Consider the following 23711-nt stretch of genomic DNA (forward strand, 5'->3'; position numbering starts at 1 on the left):
AAAGATCGAGATGCTTTTTTATACAAGCATGAGTGGAAACTTTAGATGTAATGTAGTCCATCTCACTTCACATTCTTACCTGTGGGTTCGGTGCTGAACTTCGGCTCCGACTCAGCCATACTCTAGCTCGAAGTCTTCAGTTGGCTCATGGCTAAGAGGTATCCCATGCTGCACTGATCCATTTCCCCAGATCTCGTTTGCTGCTCTTTACGCTTAGACATGTTCTCGTTCTTGGCTGTGGCCAGGTATAACTTTTCTTCTACTTTTTAGTAGTTTTTTGTTCCCAAAGCTATTTTCATAACTAGTCTCTGTTTTTTGATAAATCTCTTTGTGTAGCTTGTTTGGCTTTTTGTCTTGGTATCCTATTTGCGTTCTTTCCCTTCTTACGGGCTAGGCCTTTTTCCGTTAGAGGAACTAGTCCTCCCTTCTAGTTGTGTCCCAGTTTCCCTGTGCGTGCTTGTTCTAGTGTTGCCCCGTCCCTTCGGGCTAGGGCCGTTTAACTTAGAGGACCTAGTCCTCCCTTGTTTTGTTTGTCAGGGCCGTTTAAGTTAGAAGTCCTTTCTTCCCTGTGGTGTTTATTGTTCTATGACCGTTTAGAGGCATAGTTCCCGGGTTTTTCTGTTGGTGTCCGGTTTGTCTTCTGATATTGTGTGCACTGTCATACCAATATGTCTAAGGTTACAAAAGAACACAAGCCTTTGGGCTTTAAAAAATGTGATGTGGATATAAAATGTCTATTACTGATGGGCACTCTGTGCGTGTATTCCTTGGGGGCTATCCACCTCCCAAGAATCCTTTGTGTTCTGTCACACCTTTAGCCCACGCTTTCTTCGAGAGGAAGAACAAACTTATTCTGAATGGATTACTGAAACCCTCCTTCGAAGAAGACTTGGAGAGGACTTCCAGTTCTAAGTCCTCTCCCTCTAAAGCAGACAAGACCTCTAAATCAAAAAACCGCTCTCCAGCTCAGTCAGTTTTATCGGAGCCGCCAGAGAAAGTTGCCAAGTCTACTTTAGCTTCCTCAGCTCCATTGGCTTCGGGGCCAAAGGAAGTGGGTGAATTAACCAAGTCAGCATAGACTTCCAGTTTCTCGGAGCCGATGACGGAGATACTTGTTTGGAGCCAGTCTCCAGTTTCTAGACCAGTTTCTCCTTCTCGTAAGTCTCCTCCTCTAGGTCCTCCAGGACTCTCTCAGACAATGATATGGATAGAGTGGTACAGAGACTGCTCCAGTCACTGGTGTTGGCCAAATTGTTTTCGGCTCCAGCCCAATCGTTCCCCGGAGCCAGTCACCCATCCGTCCTCTTATGTTCCTTTTCCGAGCCTTTCTCTGCCTTTGGAGCCAGAGTTGTCTGTTCTGTCTGATGCCTTTACATCTGCTCCAGTAGCCCATCTTGGCATCTCAGTTCCAATCTCAGCTCCAACCCTGTCTGCTCCGTCTACAGTGTCCAGGGCTCAGTTTCTAGTCTGAGCTGAGGGAGAGGTCTCTGGTCGATCTTCAGCTGCAACTCTCCCGCTCGGTGCTTTGGCACAGGTGAGCTTGGGCCCTGCCTCTGCTTTGGACCTTATCCCTTCAGCTCTGAGGGCTTTCATGGTTGGTCGTTCTTTTGAGCCAGGGGGATCAGCTTTAGAGGTCATGCATAGCGTGCTGGCCAGGTCCTCAGCTGCGTCTGATGGTGCCGACACTCTACCCCCTCCAGCACAGGTATCAGTTTATCACCCTCTGTCGTTTGACAGCAGAGACCCAAGACCTCAGGATACCCAACTTTGAGGTCTCTGAGGGTTTGTCTGAGGAGCCCCCCAGAAAGAGTGTGCAAGAGGAAGCACATGAGACTCCCAGGATGAGTATCACTTCGGACACAGACCTCTGAGTCAGAGGTGTCCCCCAAGTCATCCTCTGAAGATGTCGCTCTCAGATATCCTGGAGATCTTGAAGCAGAGAGGGCCCTCCAAATCTCCCTCTGAGGAGGAGTCTGTGTTCCTGAAGGCCTTTGGGTCTCAACCCTCTGTCTCTTGGGTTTCTTCCCCATTTGATGAACTCCTGGATCTTGTTTGTCAAAGGGTGTGGGAAACCCCTGACACTGTGGAACCAGTCCCCAGGAGACCCAACAAGTTTCTGTCCACCCCCGATGACCAGGAATTTTTCACAAAGGGCGTTCCAGTAGATGCCATGGTGGTGGCAGCAGCCACCAAGAAGGAACTAGCTGAGACTTCATTTACCGTCCATCCCCCTAACAAGGAGTCTAGGACCAAGGACCAGTATGGGAAGCTTATGTGTTCTTCAGCGGCCTTTACTCTTGCGGTCGCTGAACTATTTGGCACATTTTACACTGCTCCAAAGAGATCTCCTAAAAGAGCTTGATGAGTCTCTGCAGGGTAACATTTCTGACGCGGTGGCTCAGAAGGTCAATGCCCAGATGTCTACCCTAAATTCCATTACTAACTCCTCCATGAGGCTGATCTGGCATGCAGCCGATGGAGCGAGTAGGGCATCGAGTTCCGGAGTCTTTCTCTTAGGAGGCACTCCTGGATGCACCTGTGTAATTTCGCGGAGACCTTCAAGTCTAAGTTCACCAATGCCCCATTTGACAGTTCTTTGTTCGGAACCAAGGTGAAGGATACTCTCACTAGGTGCGAGCAGGAAGGAAAAACTCTGCCGTAGGAGTCCATTTTTCCATGCCTTCTAGACCTTTTCCCAAGGGCCAGAAGGGTGGGAAAATGTGTATCAAAGTCGCAGAGGTTTTTTTCAAGACGCACAAAGTGATTCCCTTTCCAGAGGCAGGGGAGGCGGTGGTAACTCGGGTAGATGCCACCCTAGAGGCAGAGGCGGCCCTCATAACCAGGGGGACCACGATTTCTTTCATGGTTCCTCCTACCAGAGCTCCTGATGGGAGGACTGACTGCACTTCTCCAGAGCCAGTTAGGGGTCTCATGTCACTATACCCAGAATCAGCCAGGACGAGTGGGTATTAGATAATTTCCGGAGGAAATCATATTCCCTTCTCTTATCCCCCGCCAACCAAGAGAATCCCAGATGCTCTACCCAGTCAAAGGGATTCCACAGCTTCAGAAGTTTAAAAGCTGCTAGCAAAAGTAGCCATCCAGCATGTTCCCTCAGACCAGCTCGGATTAGGGACTTACTCAAGATTCTTTTTGGTGCTGAAAAGAACGGGAGACCTGAGACCCATCTTGGATCTCAGCCGCTTGAATCTCCATGTAAAAAAGTCCAAGTTCTGAATGGTCATTTTACAGTCTATTCTCCCATTGTTGGGGAAAAGTATGGATGTGCTGCATCGACCTCCAGGATGCTTACTACCATATAAAGATGGACAGGGCATCCAGAAGTCATTTACGCTTCCGGCTGGAAGCCAGTCATTTTTAGTTTCGAGCCCTGCCCTTTGGTATCACAGCCCCCAGGGTGTTCACCAAACAAATGTATGGCAGTGGTGATGGCTCACTTGAGACGTCGGGGATTCAAAGTGTTTCCATACCTAGTCTGCCACCACCAGGCATCTACTACTACAGACCAGGGATGCCACCATTGCACTGTCAACGATTGGGTATCACACTAAACTTGGAAGCGTCTGCCTTGTTGCCCTTGCAGCGTGTCACCTCTTTAGGCACAGAGTTAGACACCATGCTCATAAGGGCTTTCTTACCACAAGAAAGAATTCAGGTTTTGCAACAGGTCTACGTGTAGCTTCCACTGAAAAAGGTAAAGGCAAAAATGGTTCTCAACTGTTAGGGACAATGGCTGCCACAATTATGCTAGTCCCTCTTGCAAGACTACACATGAGGCTTTTTCAGTGGCTGCTCTTTGCTCAGTGGGTCCCTACAATGCCTTCCACTTTCCCATCTTGTTACGATTACAGACAAGTGCAAGCAGGATCTTCGCTGGTGGCTTCAGACCAGCAATCTCAATGTGGGAAAGCCCTTCGTTCCACCTCCTCCAGTTGTCTCTGTGACCACAGATGCCTCCCAGATTGGGGGGGGGGGGCATTATATCGGTAGGGACAGTCCAAGGCATGTGGCAAGAGCACGAGATACATTTGCATATCAATGTCTTTGAGATGAGAGCAGTGCTATTAGCATTGCAAGCACTCCAGAGCTTTCTTAGTCTTGGGATGATTGCAATTCACTCGGGCAACATGTCGTTGGTATGGTATCTGAACAAACAGGGAACCAAGTCGTATCCCCTTTGCAGAGAGGCTATTAGTGTGTGGCAGTGGGCAGCACATTTCGGAGAAGTCCAATGTGATTGCTGACAGGTTGAGCAGAGCTATTCTGATGCCTCACGAGTGGTCCTTGAACAAGCAGGTTACGGAGCAGGTTTTCCGCAGATGGGGTCAGCCTTGCTGCGATCTATTTGCCAGTCTCCTCAGTACCACGTGCAGCAGCTACTTCACCCTTATCCCCCCTTGGGGGGGAGACCCCCTGGGATGCTCTAGTTCATGATTGGCCCTCCGGTCTACTTTATGCCTTCCCACCTGTTCCTCTGATAGCAAAGGCTATTCAGAAAACACAATTCTTGGGAAGCAGAATTAATTGATTGCTCCACACTGGCCTCGTCAAATTTGGTTCCCCTTTCTCCATCCCTATCTCATGGACGACTCCTGGATTCTGGACCCACAGCCAGACCTGTTGACTCGTACGTCAGGGCAGTTCCATCCCTCTCTTCAGACCCACTGGTTGACAGCTTGGCTACTCCAGTTTCATCACTAGTCAGGCTTCATCATTTTTCTCCAGAAGTAGTTCATATTTTGTCTTCCCATAAGCCTTCAACTAGGAAGATTTATTCCAGCAAATGGAAAAGATTCTCCATCTGGGCTCATGAAAGGCAGATTGACCCTTACACTGCACCAATTTTATCATTTCTGGAATTTCTCTCCATGCTTTCCAGTCAGGGGTCAGCTGCCGCAACCATTAAAGTTCAGTTAGCGGCTATCTCCACCTTTCATGTCACTAATGAACCCAGTCCAATGGCGCATAGACTTTGTAAGGCATTTTTATAGGGCCCTATGATGCTTCATCCCCCAGTCTTTGATCCTGTAATGCCATGGGACCTCAATTTTGTGCTAGTGTCTCACTTCGTCTCCCTTTGAGCCTGCAGCTACTTGTGACTTGACATATTTGTCATGGAAGACTATCTTTTTGGTAGCCATCACTTCAGCTAGGCGTGTCTCTGAGCTCCAAGCTTTGTCAGTTAGACCTCCTTACTTGGTATTTCACAAGGATAGGGTTTCCCTCAGACCAAATCCTTCCTTTATGCCAAAAGTTGCTTAAGTTATTAACCTCAACCAGTCTATTGAGCTGCCTGTGTTTTTCCCAGAATTTTCTAGTAAGAATTTAAATTCCACCAGCTAGATGTTCATAGACAATTGCGTTTCTATTTACATAGAACGAAGGATCTTAGGATATCGGATCAGCTATTTGTCTCGTTTTCAGACAATAGACTGGTCTCTTCTGTTTCTAAAGTAACCTTATACAGATGGATCTCTAGTTGTATTTCCTTCATTTATGCCTCAAGCAGTAAGGAAATTACCTTTTAAGGTGAAGGCTCATTCTACACGATCAATGTCTACCTCTACGGCATTTCAGGCCAGGATGTCTCTGGATAATATTTGTGCTGCGGCTACATGGGCATCTCCTCACACCTTTATCAGTCACTACAAATTGGATTTGATATCCAGAGGCAGATCTTCCTTTGGTTCCACAGTGCTCAGGAGTATTTTCCACTGAGCCGCCCAAGGTTCAGGTGCTGGGACGCTGCCCCATGGGTAAGAATGTAGACGCGATTGTACTACATAACATCAAGAAGTTATGTACTCACCATAATGTTCGATGTATGTAGTCCATCTCGCCTCGCATTCTTTCTTACCCTCCCGCCTTCCCCCTCCTTGAGGGCCTATAGGTTAGTTCTGGTTTCAGTACTCCTTTTGTTGGGCTGATTCTTCTCTGTGTTGTGTGTGTGGGGTGTAATTGAGCTCCCAGCAAACAAGATCTGGGGAAAGGGAGCAGTGCAGCATGGGATACCTCATAGTCATGAGCCAATTGAAGACTCCGAGCTAGAGTATGGCAGAGTCTGAGCCGAGGTTCGGCTCTGAACCCATGGGTAAGAATGTGAGGCGAGATGGACTACATACATCGAACATTATGGTGAGTACATAACTTGTTATTGTCACAGTATATCCAGTCCAATGCAAATGAGCAACTCATGGAAAGTTTTTTGTTCACTGCAGTCTAATTTTAATTCCCTGCAAATATGAACAGTACTGTGCTGTGGAAACACTCCAACTATGGCATGCATGTCTGAACATTGCTTTCATACATGCCCCCTTGGAGCAATGTAATTCAGCAGGTTTCAAATTTAATAAAAATTTAACAATGGCTTAAATATGTGTAGGGAACATACTAAGAAACTAATTTTCATTTACTGTAATTTGTTGGGGGCAGTGCCTACCACAACAGCGATGGAGTTCTTCAGCTTATATTGCAGCTATGGCATGTTTTACCATTGGCATGTTGTAGTGCAAGAATTCTGGACAAAACCAGAAATAAGGTAATAAAGTTAAGAAATCAGAGACCCAGTCTGAGTATTGCAGACAGGTGATAGAATGACAGGTCCTGCATTATTTTACATTTTCTGAATGTCGAAGTCTGAAACACAAATGTCTGTCACTTAGTGACTTTCATTTTCATTTTGTCAGAAAACCACAAAAAATGAGGAGCAGACCAAAAATTTGGATATTCTGCAAAATTCTGGACATTGCCCATGGAATATTGCCTGCTTCAACGAGGAGACTGGTATATTGGTTAAAAAAAAAAGATAACACCAAAGCCATGCATATTCATTTTGGATCTTGAATTGGTACATTTCTAGCTGCCCCACAAAATTCAGTCCTTTAGAGATTCTAAAACTCATTGGTAAAGAGAAGAGGTCCAAGCACTGTACCTTGTAGGACTTTTGTGCTCAGAAGACCCACAGAGGAAAAACAACCTATTAGCATAATTTGTTTTGTAATTGACCAGTGAATTAGTGTTGATGTTGAGTTTAGCTAACTTATTGAGAAGTATATGTATGAATAAACACACTGTGATGCTCCCTTCATTTATTTTGCACTGTATGGTATCTGTCGCCATTGAGGGCTGTGAAAGTGCTGAATGCATTGCAAAAACCAAGCTGTGCATCACAAAGTAAACCATAGCTGTTGATGTTTTAGTTTAGTTTATTGTACAGTAGTTTAGTTTTTCAAATGTCTTGGTAATAAGACAGAGGTTTGAGATGGGCCTGTAATCATTTAGTTATTTGGGAGAGGAAACTTGGTATAATGAATGTTTGAATGCAAAAGGGACAGATGAGATGGTTAGGTTTAGGTTAAAGATACAAGTAAGTGGTTTAGCAGTTTTCTCAGCAGTGGATTTTACAAAGTTGGGGTTGAAGTCTGGAGAATTTGGCTCCTGAATCAAGATTCTGAAGTAGGTATTTCGTTTGTTTGTTTTTTAAAAAATGAAGATTTGCATCTAAGGAGGCTAGTGAGTATAATGTGGTAGAGAAGTCAACCCGTTCAATAAAATGAAGATCTTTTGGAGGAAGTGCGTTTGCGATGTTGGTTACAGAAAAGAGTAGATGGTGTAAATATTCATTGGCAGAGGTATGGTCGCCAATGAGGGGATATTTCTTTGCTGAGATTTTAAGGTACCAGTTAGTTTTTTTTTCTTAGACTAGCTTGGATATAGAGAAGTTTTATACTTTCTCATGTGTAACTAGCTACATTAACGAGCCTTTTCTTAGGGTTAGAAATGATTGGTGAAGTTGGGTATTTACTGGGTCTTGTTTCAGTCCTTCCAAGAGACGTCTCTTGTCATTTTGCTCTTAATGTCTGCTGCTAGCCAAGGGCAGATCTGTACTAACAACCTTTTTGATTAGTGGGTACAATAAATCCTATATTGGGATACACATTGCAAGAAAAAGGTCTAGTGCAGTTGCAGGTTGTCAGTTACATGGAAGGACCAATGTACATTGTGAAGTAGCATATTTAGTTCAGGTAGTGTAGTGCTTGGGAATGAATGTCCTGCAACTATTTGTGGTAGATTTTTCTGAAATGTCAAGAGCATTTAACTGATGAATTGTCAGTTTGGTAGTATGAAGCCATCTGTGTTGTATATTGGTTAAGATTAGGTAGCATTTTGAGCTATTACCTGTTTTTATGCCGGTCCTTTTTAATGACTTAATTGGACTAGATTCTAGCATTTTGCTTATTAGAGTTGCATCTTTTCCAGTGTTATTGACGTTGAAATAAGATGTTATTCATTCCTTTTGGGAAAGTGTCTTGTAAGGTATTGTGCATCAGAGGGACAAAAGGATAGGGGGGGTAGACAGAACCCACCCAGAGGTGAGTGTGTTTGTCTAAGTTGATAAGTGAGAGGAGCTACTTGGGGCTTTTATCAAGTTTAGTTGAGACTTGGCAAAAACAAAATAGACAGTTCCATAGAGGATGTCTTGTAAAGTAAATTCTGGTGGTAACTATTTAATTCGGAAGCATCACCATTATGTACTGATATTGCTTTTATAGGACCATAGGAGGTTGCTAGTCTAATGGCCCTGGGGCCCTTACAAGCCTAGTCAAGAGTTTATTCCCAAAAAGAAACCTCAGTCAGCCCCTGTTACCCCTGTTGCCCCTGTCAATGAGGGACATAGGTGGAACCCCTGGGACAAATGTGTTTGCCCCTATCAATGAGGGACATAGGTGGAACCCCTGGGACAAATGTGTTTGCCCCTATCAATGAGGGACATAGGTGGAACCCCTGGGACAAATGTGTTTTCCTATCCACTCATCAAGGTTGTGTTTGAAGAGGGTCAGTGAGGTACTCTGACATGTATGAGAAGCCTTCTAGAGACTGGGAAGCCTCTGGGAGACCAACCTGTTCCCCCAAGCAGGTTTTGTTTTTGTCCCATATTAGATTCAGGCCTTTCGAGTGTGTAATGCACGAGGAATTAGACTTATGGATATGGAGCATCTCTAGTAGAGCAGGGTCAGAGATTGCCTTGTAGATGAGACAAAGATCACCTCTGAGCAATCTGTATGATACTGAGTAGTGAGAGTGATTTGAGCCTCTCCACACAGGACATGTTTTGGAGGCTATGGATTCTGTGTGAGAGGTATTTCTGTGGCCTTTCCAGTTGGTGCAGATGTGTGGAGAGGTACATACCAAATGATGTTATACTCAATTATTGGTTTAATGAGGGAGGAGTAGAGAGGTAATAACCTCCTTTTTTTCTGGATGGAATCCCTTTACTTACGAGATGAACCAAGATAAAAGTTTTTTTTTTACCATTGCCGCTATATGATGGTCAAATGTGAGATTATTAACCTGAGTATCCAGGTCTCTCACCACAGGTTGTGTGCTTAGAGGGTTGCCATTGATGTGGTACTCAGTAGGGGCCGTGTTTTTCCCAAATGGTATGATGCATTTTGTTGCATTTTGCTTGAGGCCATGACTGGCACCAGTCAGTTGCTGAGAGACCCTCTTGCAGTATGTTAACATAATTTGGGGAGTCAATGACAGCACCCAACTGTCATCCCCAAACTTAGTCATCCCCAAACTTAGTCAGCCATATGCCCTTTGTCTTTGCCTGGACCTCTGAGAAGTAGATGACAAACAGTAGGGGTCTTAGGACAGATCCCTGGGGAACTCCTAGTGACCAGTCAGCTACTGGAGGTGGAGGCACCTATTTTGACTTTGAGGGTCCTGTCGCTGAGCCAGTTGGCCATCCACCTGATGAGATAGGGATTTACGTCAAGTTGTGTTGGCTTCTGTTTGATGCCCAAGTGGGGGGATTGTGTCAAAGGCCTTGGCCAAGTCAAGGTAAGCTGTATGTACTGACTTTCCCTCATCTAGGGCCTTGGTGACGGTCTCAAAAATGTCAACCAGGTTCAACAGGCAAGATCTGCCCTTGACATATCCGAACTGGGTGGGGTCAAGTGCTTGGAGATTGCCTATGTCCTTGTTTGAGAACCATAATACACTCCGTGGCTTTATAGATCAGACTTGTCATGCTAATGGGATGATAGTTTCCAGGGTCAGTAGTGGGAAGTTCAACACTCTGCTGGAATGAAGCCTGTACTTAGGCTGCGGTTGAATAAGGGTACTCAATGGCGAAGCCAGTTCTTGCTGGAGATGGTGCAGAATACAGCCTGAGATACTATCTGGTCCCATGAAAGCTGTGTTTTTGCCTTGGATAGGGCCTTTTAACACTTAATATATGGGGATAGGTGTGGAACAAGTATCTGGAATGTCAAATGGGCTTTTAGGGGGGACAGGGGATGAAGTTTGCACTTGACCTATCTGCTAGCAGGTTGGCTAAGTTAACAGGATCAGTGTGCAAGTGATAACGGAGTACTAATTTGGAACAAACCTGGGCCTTGCCATGGAGGTTTCTGATGTAACTGAAGGCTTTGTGGTTTCCCTTTGTTTCAGAGGCTAGTTTCGATTCATAATTGGCTTTGGAGGTTTTCACTAGTGATCTAATTTGCTTGTTGAGGGTAATGAGGGAGTTTTTCCAATTTGGAATTTGTTCCTTTTTTTACCCTTGGGCAACAGTTTATTCATTTGTTTGTAAAGCCTGTTGATAGAGGATATCCACCAAATACATTTGTTTTTCCTTGAGCAGCAGGTTTTAGTTCTTTTGGGAATGGCCGAGTCCATGCAGTTGTACAGGTGCTTGTATACTGCATCGGTGTACTGTTCAGCATAGTTGTCTGCATCCTCTGTGGGGGACAGTGGTGTGAAGCTGCTGATACCCTCCCTTAGGAGGTTGTAGTCTGCTTTTGATAGTTTTTTAGCTTTATTATGGCTGGGCGGGGGGTTGAGTGGGATAGAAACTTTGAATGAGACAGTCTGATCTCACCAGGGATGAACATACTTTAATTTTGTTGTACTGTTATTGGCCTGGTTTTGATATAGATTCTCATTTGCCACGAGTTTTCTTAGTGTATGATGCTTTCTGTTGTAAAACCCCTATAGGTAGATGATAAAAATGCTGAATTTTTAAATTAACTGATTTTTTTTCTCTGCCTCAGGTGTAGCACACTGTGCCAACATGTATCCTGCTCGACCAGAGGATCTCCCCCAGCTGGTTTCTGCAAGGGAGTATATCGGTCAGCTACTACAGAAATGGCTGGAAATATGAACTCCATAAAACTGAGAAATGTAGGAATTAAACATGATTAAAATAAATATACATGATGACTTGTGTTCAGTGCACATGCCCTGACAGCTTGTACTGCACAACCTGGAAGAAGAGCTGTGATAATTTTTGTGCTGTGATGTATACAGTCATGCTTAACAGCTTGGTAGGCAGCTGGATGAAGACATAATAGATTACAGGTTATGAAGGGTAAGTGGCAAAGATTTTTCAGTGTTGTATTAAAGATGCAATGTGAAGCTCACTTATGTCATTGGAATAACACTTGCCATTCACAGTCTGAATAAGTTTTTCATCGTCCGTTCTGTTTTTTTCTCTAAGATGAAATGGTGGGTAATATAGCGTACACATGTCATTTCAGACAGTTGCATACCCTTAATGTCAGTTTGTAAATCCAAGAAAGGTGCTTACTCGAGTGGAATGTGATCAGTTCTGACTGTTCTAGTCCTGGTTAGTATCATGGTATTTTATCATTTTTGTTGGTCATTGTTAAAATGGTACATAATGAAAATGTTTGGTTAATACTGTATATGTATTCCATGCCAGTGTAATCACTTTGCCTTTTTCAGCATTTAAATTGTAAGATTAATTTTTTCTACCATTGTGCTGCACAGGAGTATAAGTGGAGTTTAGTCATTTTCTGCTTCAACAGTCATGCCGCTATTTGAGGGTGAGGGCCAAAATGTTTTGCACTGGATTGCACCTTTGAAAATTGTGGCCACCTTTGCTTTAAAATCATTTGCTAAAGCTGGTATACTTGGGTTGTTAAAGGAAGTAGAGCGACCTATTTTACCTTTACTGCATCAGAACATTACAGTAGGTGGACGATGGTATATGAGCATTTATACAAAATCAGTCCTATATCTCCAACAATTTTTGCTGTTTTTACAGTAAGCTGTTTGTGCATGTTGTATACATCAAAAGCCTCTAAATAAAACTTTGAATTTTGTTCTACAAGTCTTTATTACATAGTTGTTTAGCTGCATATGCTTTGTTTGTTTTTACACCTGCCAACAATGACCTGAAAATGTTTATTTGCTGCTGACCTCTTAACTCTTGCAGATATTTATTAAATCAGACTGCCAGTAAAATTGGACACTGCCCTGTATACACTTTTACTGGATCTGTTGTGTGCTCTTCTAAATCGAGACAAAAATGTTAACTTGGCAGGCACACTTTAATCTGGGAAAGGTGTCTGAATTTACCAAGTGTCCAAGAGAGGTGTTCTGAAACTACACAATGCTGGAAATAACTTGGTCACCATAGTCTACCTCTTAACACAGAAGATCTGGGCAAAGCCAAAGGTTCAAAAATAAGGGCAGATTTTAATTATAAACTTAGAAAAGTGCTGTAATAGGCTTTGTATTATCATGCATTTCCTTAAGGATGCAAAATCTGAAATTTAAATGTCTGTCATTATTTAGTGACTTCATTTACCATTGATTTGCCGGAAAACCACAATTTTCATGAGGAACTGACCAAAAAATGAGGCAAAATCTGGACAGTTGAGAGGTATGCTCCACTATCAATCTGGACAAAGCCCACCCCCAATGGGTTACAAAGGAGTGCTTGGTGAGAACATCGGTCAAGGGATGGAGCAGGATGAGGATCCAGGGCTGTACTTTAACCTAGCACTACAACTGTACTGAATAGACATGGTATTTAGATGTGTATTGCTAGAATTTAAAGGTAAGTTTTCTTCTAAAGCATTGTTCGGCACTAGAGGAAGAAAATCTTCATTCCATTTAAGTCCTCCTTAAACTACTATGCTGATGTGTGTTCTGGAATCTGTTTTCATCCAAAGATGTGCTGCATCTTCACAGAAATTAACTGCAGAAATCCCATAAGCTGCTTCTGTGTTTTTTTATAAATGTGTTGCATGTTTACTGAAAATACATGTACAGTATAGCTGCTTTCACATTTATCTTTTAACAACTGCTTTAATTTTCATTAGCTTGCTACAGCTTAGTTCACTTCTACATTTCTTTACTGATGGAAAGCTACATTTGCTTAGCATTTTTCATATACCAGATAGGCAAGGGCCGCTTTTAAATCCCTATGTTGGCTTTTACTGTGGGCTTCCTGTACCTCTTGTGACAGATTAATGCTGTATAAATCATTCAGGTACATTTTTTTTTAACAGGGAAAAGTTAGGTGATGGTTCAGAATGAATTGAGGTATGTACAGTTTCTACCATGAGCAGAATAAAATTGGCCCAAAATTGTGCATTTCCAAGTACAAATGTTTTTAGATTTGACAGAGTATTGCTTGAAAGAAAATGAATTGAACATGGAAATATTTCTTCAGGAATATTGGGTGCTAGTGAGACTTGTTTGAGAATGAAATGCTTTGCTTAAGCTGTGGTGTTTGGTCCAAACATTTACTTGTATGATTTTGTTTAGGTATGCAAGATCTGTATGAACTGAGGCTAAAAGCAAATTCACAAATTGTCTCCTAGCCATCAAAAGCCGCATCTGCTTATTAAATATGTATGCATTTTATGGCTGTAAGACTTCCATATTTTTAGAAAAAAAATGTAATGAGCTCACTAAACAGGAAGTTTTGACCTGGATGAGATTGTGCAGTCCTACAAAGCCCTTGAGGCCAAGGGTACCAAAGACTAATCAGAGCTATGGTCATACTTACCTTGACTGGTATGCCGAGGCCTCCTAAACAAAACCAAGAATCTATATTCTGCATCTTAAAGCACACAAACTTGGAATTCAAAAATATCTGATATTTCAGAAAAAAAGGGTTCCTTGCTAATGTTGGCATGTCTTTGAATCACCAAAATAAATGTAAAGCCACTGATGCCACTAACCAAAGAAGGGATTAAAAAAATTATCAGAGGTCAGTCTTTTTTTCCCTCAACATATATACCCCTTGGTGTCAGCAACCACTTTGCCATATACTATGCGGTCCCTGTTATTACCACAGCCTTTCCTGTCTTCAGTCTTATGTAGGTCTGCCAATGTCTTTAGCTGCTGTGATGGTTTTCCTCTCATCTCTGCCAAGTACATTTCTACATACCATGTCCAATTCCTTACACAGTTACACCTGTAGTGACAAGTTCAAGTACAGCCCTGGGTCATCATTTTTCTACAACCCTTGACTGATAATCTCCTTAAGTATTGTCTCTCTCTATTTTCCCCCTCAAAAAAAAAAAAAAAACACACACAGGAAAAGCTTTCCTAACTGTAGTCATTGCCGTGTATTCAGAGGATGATAAAAGGATTCTGCTAGTGTCAAAGTCCCACCTGGATACTAATAACAATGTGGTAATTCACCTTACACTGTGCTTTGATCTAAACACTAAATAAATATGCAAATCCTCTGTACAAAGAAGAGAGAAGTCCAAGGATGCAAAACGTTTTACTCTTTTGTTACAAAATGTTGTATTTGCAGTATTGGAAGAGATTCTAGAGCTCAGAGTTGAGGTGGCATACTAAGGTTGGGTAGAGATAGGAATAAAGTTAACCAAAACTGTACAGCCAGCCTCTCAGATTCCATATATTATTTCTGTGAACAAACAGGACACCGGAGAAATGAATGTCTTCATGTTCTTCATAGCAAATACATTTTCAGTAATAAAAGCCTACAAAACTCTCCTCAGGCACAACTATAGATTCTTTGTTTTGATAATGTCTGACATTTTGTAGGTTGTTAAGGTTACTAACTCTGCTGAAGACAGGAGCAGCACACTCAGTCACATATGCTCAAGACCTTCTCCCCCCTTTTCTAGTGCAATGGAAAATGCTTTTGGTATTTTGAATTGTACTATTCCCTATCTTGTAATTGAACTACATAGTTACAGAATGACCTTTGTGATCTTTTGACCTTGGATGGCTGTTGGCTAAGGCACCATTTTTTACCCTTTTTGTCCTCTTGCTCATGCTTCCCAGCTACTGAACAAATGGGGGCCTGCTGCAGTCAGGGAAACATGCTGTGGCTGCATAAAGAGCCCCTACTCCCAACTATCCCCACCCGATTCTTCTAGTGCCTGAGCCACTAATTGAACCTTGGTTATCTGGGTTGTAGTCATGGCTCCATCCCAGTACATCATGGGGCCACGTGAGAGGTTTCTTTTATGTATTTCAAATAAAAGCTCTCTTGATTGGCTTTATTCTTCTCATTTACATATTTATACACTGTTACTGTAATAGGGCTTTTGGCTGCTTGACCTACTTCTCAACATTTATTTTTTTTACTGTTATGATAGGATCATAGGAGGTTGCTAGGCTATCGAACTGGAGGTAATTTCAAGCCTAGCCATTTCATTCCAATGTAATGCCATAGATACTCTAGTCAATACCTAGGATTGTATTTATTAATGACTGCCCATGTCCAGGAGGGTTGTGGGCACTATCCCAAGTAAGAATTTATGGTGCCCCATCAACTCATTGGATTCTTAAAGGCCTTTGCCGAGTAGAGGTATGCTGTGTGCATAGATTTGCCCTAGTCAATGGCCCTGATCGCATTTTCAAAGAAATCCACCAGGTTTAACAGGCATGAATCTGCCCTTGGCAAAGCCGAATTGGGTTGGTTCCAGGATTTGGAGGTATCATCATGGACCTCATAAAGACATAGGCTATGTTTAATGGCTTTCCAGATGAGGTTGGTCAGACTTATGGGTCTATAATTCTCTGGGTCTGTTGCTAAGCCACCTTTGTGAAGGGGAATAACTGTTGCTGTTCTCAGTTTCACAGGAACAAAGCCAGTGGTTAGGCTGTGATTGAATACGGTACTTAATGGTGATGTAGTTCATGTTTTAGTTTTAGAAGACAGCTTTGGATGCAGTCTGGTCCCACAGAGGCTGTTTTTTCCTTGGACAAAGCTTTAATGACCTTTTTTTTTTTTTACTTGATGCTCTGGTTTGGATGCTGTTCCAGAAAGAAGTCTATACACTTACACAAGTTATTGTACAGGGCTTTAGTGTAACAGTTGGTGTAGTTACCACTTCCAGCTGGAGGTAGACCTTGGAATGCATTTATACATTCCTATAGGAGGGTATAGTTTGCTTTGGTGAATTTTTAGTCCAACTTCTCCCTTTGTGAATTCTGGTGGTAGTACCAGTTCGAAGGTGACCGATTTATAGTCAGATTTAACTAATGAGGGTCAGACAGTTACAGTGGTGCATCTGTTCCTCCTGTTTGAGGACCAGATCTAGTATTCTCCTCTTGTTGGGGTTTGAACAATTTGTTCCAGGGCATTTGAGTTAAAGACGAGGAAATTTTGTGATAGTGAGTTAGGGCTGGAGTAGGTTTCCCTTAAATCCCCCATGACCATAGTGTTCGGCAGTATTTGTACGGACTCCAGTTTGGTCAAGTAGGCCTCATGTGCATCATGATCCATGGAGGGGGACCTATAACTAGCCATGACTTGAATGGAGGTCTTATCCACAGTAATCTGATGGATCTCCATGGAGAGATGTCCAGTCTAACTAGTTGGGATGAGAATTTCTCTCTAATGTAGATGGGGAAAAAAAACACCTCCTTTGGTTCTCATGCATTCATTTTGTGGTCTGAAGGTGTGGAAGGCATTGTTGCCTTGCAAGGCCCAGGGGTACTGTCTGAGGCCTTGAATCAGGTTTCTGTGACTGAATAGACATCTACATCCTGGAAGTGCTTTCAGGGTGTGCAGATGTTCTTCATCTCACATTGCTGCAGTCCTGACACTTGGGTAGTCCGCTGTCCCAGTCGGCCCGAATACCAAAGTATAAGGCTGACGTCGGTCAAGGCGCATTAGTCTGACGTCAGGACGTCAGGGTACAAATGCGCATGACCGACGTCATATCCTCAGTCTTTTTTGCCGCATGGTCTGATGCAGAAGCAGTGTTGCAAGTGCAGGTTGGCGTTCTGAGATTTTCCGAAGTCGGAGTTTCAGACCGAATCAAAGTTGGCTAAGTACCCCGTTGGGGAATATTTTGGTTTTTTCTTGCCTCAGTATTTTACCGGATGTCAGAAAAAGTGAATAACTGTATTTCTTGTGGGAAACAGATACCACATAGGGATTACCATACCTTGTGTATACCTTGTTTAGGGCCTGAGCACGACGTTGTTGGCTGTCGCTCTTGTGCTAGATTTAACAAACGCACTATTAAGAGAAGATTAGATTGTGCCAGGTTAGTTTTGGCAAGCGGTGTAATTATAAAATGCCGCCGGATGCTCCGACGCCCGCTTCCTAAAAGCGCAAGGACAAAGCAGCAAAGCCTCGGTTGGAAGAACCGTTCGTCCCTGACGCCGGTTCTTTAGAGGGCTCGGTGGAGCCGGAGGTTCAGCCACAAGTTTCTTTGGAGTCCCAGGAGAGACTTTATTATTGCAAGATGTGCCCTCTCAGGAGGTAGGCCAGGCTGAAGGGGCTTCTCAGGTAGCTGTTCTTCCTCCCTTCCTAAGGTGGTTAGGCCTCCCTTCTGTTTCCAAGGCTTCTCCCAGGGGCAGGCCAGGTTTTGTTTCAGGTGTTACCCCTAGTTCTTCAGGGTCTGTGCCTAAGAGGCATATGCTTAAGATGGCAGAAGATTTGATTACTATGATTAGAGGTTCTATGCCCCCTCCTGATAAGAGGCCTAGAGTGGAACCTGAGCTTGGAAGTTTTGAGCAGTGTCCGGATGCTTCTGAGTCTTCGGCTGAAGACTTGCAGGAGTATTCTCCTTACTCTGATTCTGATGTAGATGATTCTACTCCTTCTGCTTCTCCTCCTGAGGATTTTTCTTTTTCAGAGACTCTTCATTCCATGAGGGAGCATTTTAAATGGGAAGGTCAGGATTTCTCTGATTCCAGGAAAAGGCTTAGGGAATTTTTGTTTCTTCCCCAGCATAGGCCTTTAGCTATACCTCCTGTTCTGGATGTGGTGGAGGATGTTTTTGCAGAGGCCTCTCTGAACCCTGATTCTTTGCCTCCTGCTCCAGTTAAACCGGATAGATATTATAGGGTGCCTGAAGCTCATAAGTATCTTTTTAAGAGTCCTAGGGCAGACCCAGAAACTGTTTCTCAGGGGCCTAAAGGTGTTAAGGCTTCTGTTAAAAATCCTGTCCCTCCAGATAGAGGCAAGGGCTTTGGATAGATGGGGAAAAAGTGTATACTTCTTCCACTTTGGCCATGAGAGCTTTGAATTGCCAGTTTCACATGTTGAAATACCAAAATTATCTCCTTTCACAATTAAAGTCTAAGGTAGATGCTTTGGCGGAAGGTATTGAGTGTAAAGAATTGCAGGATTTAGTTCATGTTTCTGAACAGGTGGGTAAGCATTCTTTGCAATGTGGTTTTGATGCTGTACAGGCCTCTTCGAGGGTGGCTGCCACTGGTTCGGTTCTTCGCAGGCATGCCTGGCTGAGGGATCAGAATTTAGCTGAGCATGTTAAGACAAGGATTTTAGATGCTCCTTTACAATCTGATGTGTTGTTTGGTTCGCCTGTGGAAGCAGTTCTAAAGAAAATGGAAGACAAGGCTAAGTCTATGCAGACTGTTAAAGATTTTTTGCAGGTTCAACCTCCGAAGTTTAGTAGAAATTGGCCTACCAAGGGGTGGACATATCCTGCTTATGATTCCCAGTCTAGGGGTAGGTCTAGACGTGGTAGGGGCAGAGCTCAAGGTTCTTTTAGGCCTAGAACAGGGAGTTCACCTGCTCAGTCTTCTGGTGAGGGCAGGGGTCAGTCCATTCGTAAACAGACCCAATGACCTGCCTTTTCAGCTGCCAGACTCTTCGCCTGGCAGCACCTTTGGGAGGAAGGTTGGCACTTTTCAAAGAAAACGGGAGTTTAATTACCCAAGACAGATGGGTATTGGATATCATTCACCACGGTTACAGGTTTTATTTCCATACCTTGCCTCCTTTCAGAGGCATGCCAGACATTCCTCCTCAGCAAAGAAAAGAGGCTCACAAGCAAATTTCTCTGTTACTCCAAATAGGGGCTATTCAGCCGGTTCCTGTGCCAGAAAGGGGCCTAGGATTTTATTCACGCCTGTTCCTAGTACCAAAAAAGGGGAACACGTGGAGACCAATTTTGGATTTATCTATCCTCAACACTTATCTGGACATTCCCAAGTTCAAAATGTTGACGTTACAACAGCTTTTACCTCTGCTGGGCAAAGATCACTGGATGGTAACTTTGGATCTCAAGGAAGCTTACCTTCATGTTCCTATCAGGCTAATTTGCAGGAAGTATCTGCGTTTTCGAGCTGGAAATTCTCATCAGTTCTCTGCATTGCCCTTTGGCTTATCTACTGCGCCCAGAGTATTCACAAAAGTTCTGGCTCCAGTGATAGCTTTCTTCAGGCTAAAAGGAATACAAATCTATCCTTATTTGGACGATTGCCTGATTCTGGCTCAAGGAAGGGACGTGCTTCTTCAGCATTTGGAATATGTGATAGCAGTGCTAAGATGCCTAGGGTATTCTGTGAACGAAATAAAGTCCAGTCTAGTACCCTCTCAAGACATGTGCTTTCTGGGTGTGAGACTGAATACAGCAACCCAGATGGCCTTTTTAACCCCGGACAAACAGAATCTCTCTCTTTACTTCCATCAACTTTCTCATCAGTCCGGGCTGACTGCAAGGACAGTCCTTCAAGCCTTAGGGTTCATGGCATCTTGTATTCTGGTGCTTCCCAATGCCAAACTGCATATGAGGAAGCTGCAATGGTATCTCAAAAATGTATGGACACAGCACTGCCAGGATTTGGACACTGTCATTCAAATAATACCTTGCATTCAAAAGGAATTTTTGTGGTGGGCTCAGGAATGTCACCTAAACAAGGGACTCTCTGTGACCCGGCCAGAGGCGAATCAGATTCTAACGACAGATGCCTCAGACACAGCTTGGGAGCTCATCTGAATGGAAAGTGGATACAAGACAAGTGGCCTGCCAGACTGCAGCATCTACATATCAACATGAAGGAGATGTTGGCAGTTCAGTTTGCATTAATGGCTTTCAAGGATTTGCTTCTTCCAGGGCAGGTGTTGATTCTAACAGACAACACAACTGTCATGTGGTACATCAACAAACAAGGGGAACACATTCTTATCCTCTATGCAGGCAAGCAATGATTTTATGGGAGACTGCGCTAAGCTTGCAACTGAATCTTCAAGCAAGGTTTCTGCCGGAGCACAGAACTCCTTAGCAGATGTGTTAAGCAGGCAAATCATGGATCCCCACGAGTGGAAACTGGATCTTCATGTATTTCAGAAATTGACAGTGTCATGGGGAACTCCAGACATAGATGTGTTCGCTTCTCCACTAAACCACCAGCTGCCAAAGTTTTGCACGAAAAGGTTTCATCACACAGCTTGGAAAGTGGATGCTCTTTCTTTCAGTTGGAAAAATCTTCATGTGTATGCCTTTCCACCTCTGCCTCTCCTCCCAAAGGTTCTCCTAAAGGTCAGACAAGACAAGCCAAGGATGATTTTAATAGCTCCAGATTGGCCTCGGCAGCACTGGTACCATTACTGAGGAGTCTGGTAAGGAAGCCTCCATGGCCCTTACCCTTGATTCCACACCTATTGTCTCAAAAGGACGGTCATCTGCTAAATGTCAAGCTTCACTCTCTTCATCTAACAGCCTGGCATATTCTGTTTTGAACCATAGCAGGTCTCAGCTTCCTCAACAGGTTTTAAATGTGATTATGGAAGCCAGCAGACCTAGTACAAGGAAGGTGTACGCAGAAAAATGGAAGAGATTTTTATTTTGGAGTGCAGCAAAGGATTTGGATGTTTCTGAGCCAAATTTGAGTGTGGCTCTTCAATATCTTACTGAGTTGTTGGACAAAGGTTTGTCTTTCTCTTCCATTAAGATTCATGCTGCAGCAATTTCAGCTCACTATGATTGTGACCCACCATTGTTTTCTCATCCTTTGTTCAAGCAATTTCTTAGAGGGGCAAAGAATATAAGACCCCCACGTAGAGCTCCTGCTTGGGACCTCAATTTTGTGTTGGAGAAACTCACTCTACAACCTTTTGAGCCTGCAGCTACTGCTGAATTGAAATATTTGTCATGGAAGACTGCTTTTTTGTTAGCCATTACCTCTGCAAGAAGGGTGTCTGAATTGCAGGCCCTTATGGCGGTGGAGCCTTTCTTGATTTTTCATAAGGATAGGGTATCTTTACGTACTAATCCTTCCTTTATGCCTAAAGTGGTTTCTAGTGTGGCTTTAAACCAAACTATTCATTTGCCTACTTTTTATGCAAATCCCCAAAATAAGGGGGAAAAGATTTTGCACACTTTAGATGTACACAGGCAATTGCGTTATTATTTAAGCAGGACTAAGGAATTTAGGCAGTCTCAGCAGTTGTTTGTTTCTTTTGCTTTGAGTTCGCAGGGCAAGCCTGTGTCAAAACAAACTATTTCTAAGTGGATTGGGTTTTGCATTACTTTCTGTTACTCCCATCATGGCAAGGAGATTCCAGCTGGGATTAGGCCTCATTCCACTAGGGCTACTGCCACTTCAACAGCATTTCTAAGGTGGCAACTAAGGATATTTTGGAGGCAGCTACTTGGAGTTCAGTGCATACTTTCTCTAAGCATTACCACCTTCCTCTCTACTCTAAATCTAGGGCTGGTTTTGCCACTGCTATTTTACAGGGCATGTTGGCAGCTCCTGCTTCTTTGTGATTTGCCATCCTCCCTTACCTCTGCTTGGGATTCTACCCAAGTGTCAGGACTGCAGCAATGTGAGATGAAGAACATAGTACAGTTTTGTACCTACCATAAATGTAGATGTTCGAAGATCCACATTGCTGCAGTCCAATTTTCCCTCCCTCCTTCCCCTCTGTGTTTAGGGGTGGTTGTGTGGGTATGATTGTACCTTTCTGATTTTGTATATATTGTACATATATTTGGTACAGGGGGGTTTGGTGTGTTGTTGTTTTTTGGTTTGGTCTTATCTTTTTAGGGTCTTCTGACATCTGGGGCAAGAAAAGACTGAGGATATGACGTCGGTCATGCGCATTTGTACCCTGATGTCCTGACGTCAGACTAATGCGCCTTGACCGACATCAGCCTTATACTTTGGTATTCGGGCCGACGGACAGCGGACTTCCCAAGTGTCAGGACTGCAGCAATGTGGATCTTCGAACATCTACATTTATGGTAGGTACAAAACTGTACTTTTTTTGGTTTAAGCACCTAACATTTAGCAGCATAACCCTTATTTTGTTATGGTTGGCAATTTTCACATTGGCAATTTTTTTGAGACCTTGCCTGAAAAGGCACCATGGGGGAGGCAAGAGCCTTTGCCAGCAGCTGAAAGCCTAGTGGTGCCAGGTGCAAATCATCTCTAGCAAAGCAGTGAGGTTTGTCAGCCATGTCATCCCAGGCTGACAAACTGGATCCCCTTTAAATGATACCAAAAACTAAGCCAAATATTGAAATCTATCATTTTTTGTTTGTACTGTGGCATTACTCTAGGTAAGGGTAATGTGCTGCTCAAGGCTAGGGACATACCCTGCTTGGGACACAAGCTCAGTAATTTCTCTCTCCATTTAGTCCATTGAGGTACATCTCAGGTCGTTTGCTCCAACATGAGCTATGACCGATTCATAATGGTACTTGTTAACAAGAGACTGAGTGCATGTGTGATCTGACGAATCCTGGCACTGGATATGATTGGTTTTCTAAATTGGGTTGCACTATTTATTGCTGCATCAGGGATTTAATTTATAGGTTCCTAAAGCTAATGAGCAAAGTATTTTTGCATTATGTAACCTATTTGTCTTGTTTTGTGAGTTTGCCAGCTTCAGGCTGAGATTTGCAACTTTATTCCTCAATCTTTATGATCAGCTCACCCCAGTGATGAGGAGCAAGGTTCAGATTCACTCTGCTCCTAAACTCTTCAAAAAACAACACAGTATCCATTGTGACCAGAAGCTGAGGAAGGTGCTCATCACTAGTCCTTGTTGCAAGATATTTTACCTTTTTTGCAGTTCATGTAATTCTCTCATCTTGCCAGTAAAAGCCTGTTAGGAATGTATGTATGCAGGATGTTTGTGCTGTGAATAAACTTCTTTATTTTCCTAAGCCCTACTTATTTTTTCATGTGTTCGACCTACTGCTACTTGTTTTACATGATAGAGCTATGATATGCTTTTTTAGATGGTGTTATACACTTAGTACTTGCTTTAGCATTCACTTATAAAGGGTAACAGTGTACTTGAACCCTCCAAAATGATGTACTGAATCCCTGTCCCTGTTTTCACAAATTTTAAAATCTGGCCTGGTGGTTCTTTGGGAAGAGAATATGTGGATGATCTAGTCTTTCCTTCAATGGAAGCCTTTAAGGACACTAGTCAGCTTTTGACTGTATTTGGCCCTACAGTTACATGTTTTAAATAGTAAATTGCAGCTCTTCCTTCCCATGATACATTATCTGGGTCGTACTATCTCTGCTAGATGACTTTCAGAAAACCTGTCCAACCTTTTTTGGCAATGCACTGCTCCACCATCATTTTACAGATGAGAATTTTGCTAGGATTGATTGGATTTGTAGGCAATGGATTCTTTGTTTTGCTGTGATTGTCA

The 23711-nt window shown here is 43.2% G+C and overlaps 1 protein-coding gene across 1 annotated transcript in view; it reads left to right on the top strand.

Moving 5' to 3' along the window:
* Window positions 1–12155, top strand: part of LOC122800905 (putative serine protease K12H4.7) — a gene marked incomplete in the record, with an annotated part of 685243 nt that extends 673088 nt beyond the window's left edge. The window contains 1 exon segment of the mRNA XM_044070248.1: window positions 11082–12155. Coding sequence (XP_043926183.1) covers window positions 11082–11191 — 110 coding nt within the window.
* Window positions 12156–23711: the final 11556 nt, after the last annotated feature.

Source organism: Protopterus annectens, chromosome 4.part1 (assembly GCF_019279795.1).
Source record: "Protopterus annectens isolate FY-2018-M chromosome 4.part1, PAN1.0, whole genome shotgun sequence".
Taxonomy (NCBI): domain Eukaryota; kingdom Metazoa; phylum Chordata; order Ceratodontiformes; family Protopteridae; genus Protopterus; species Protopterus annectens.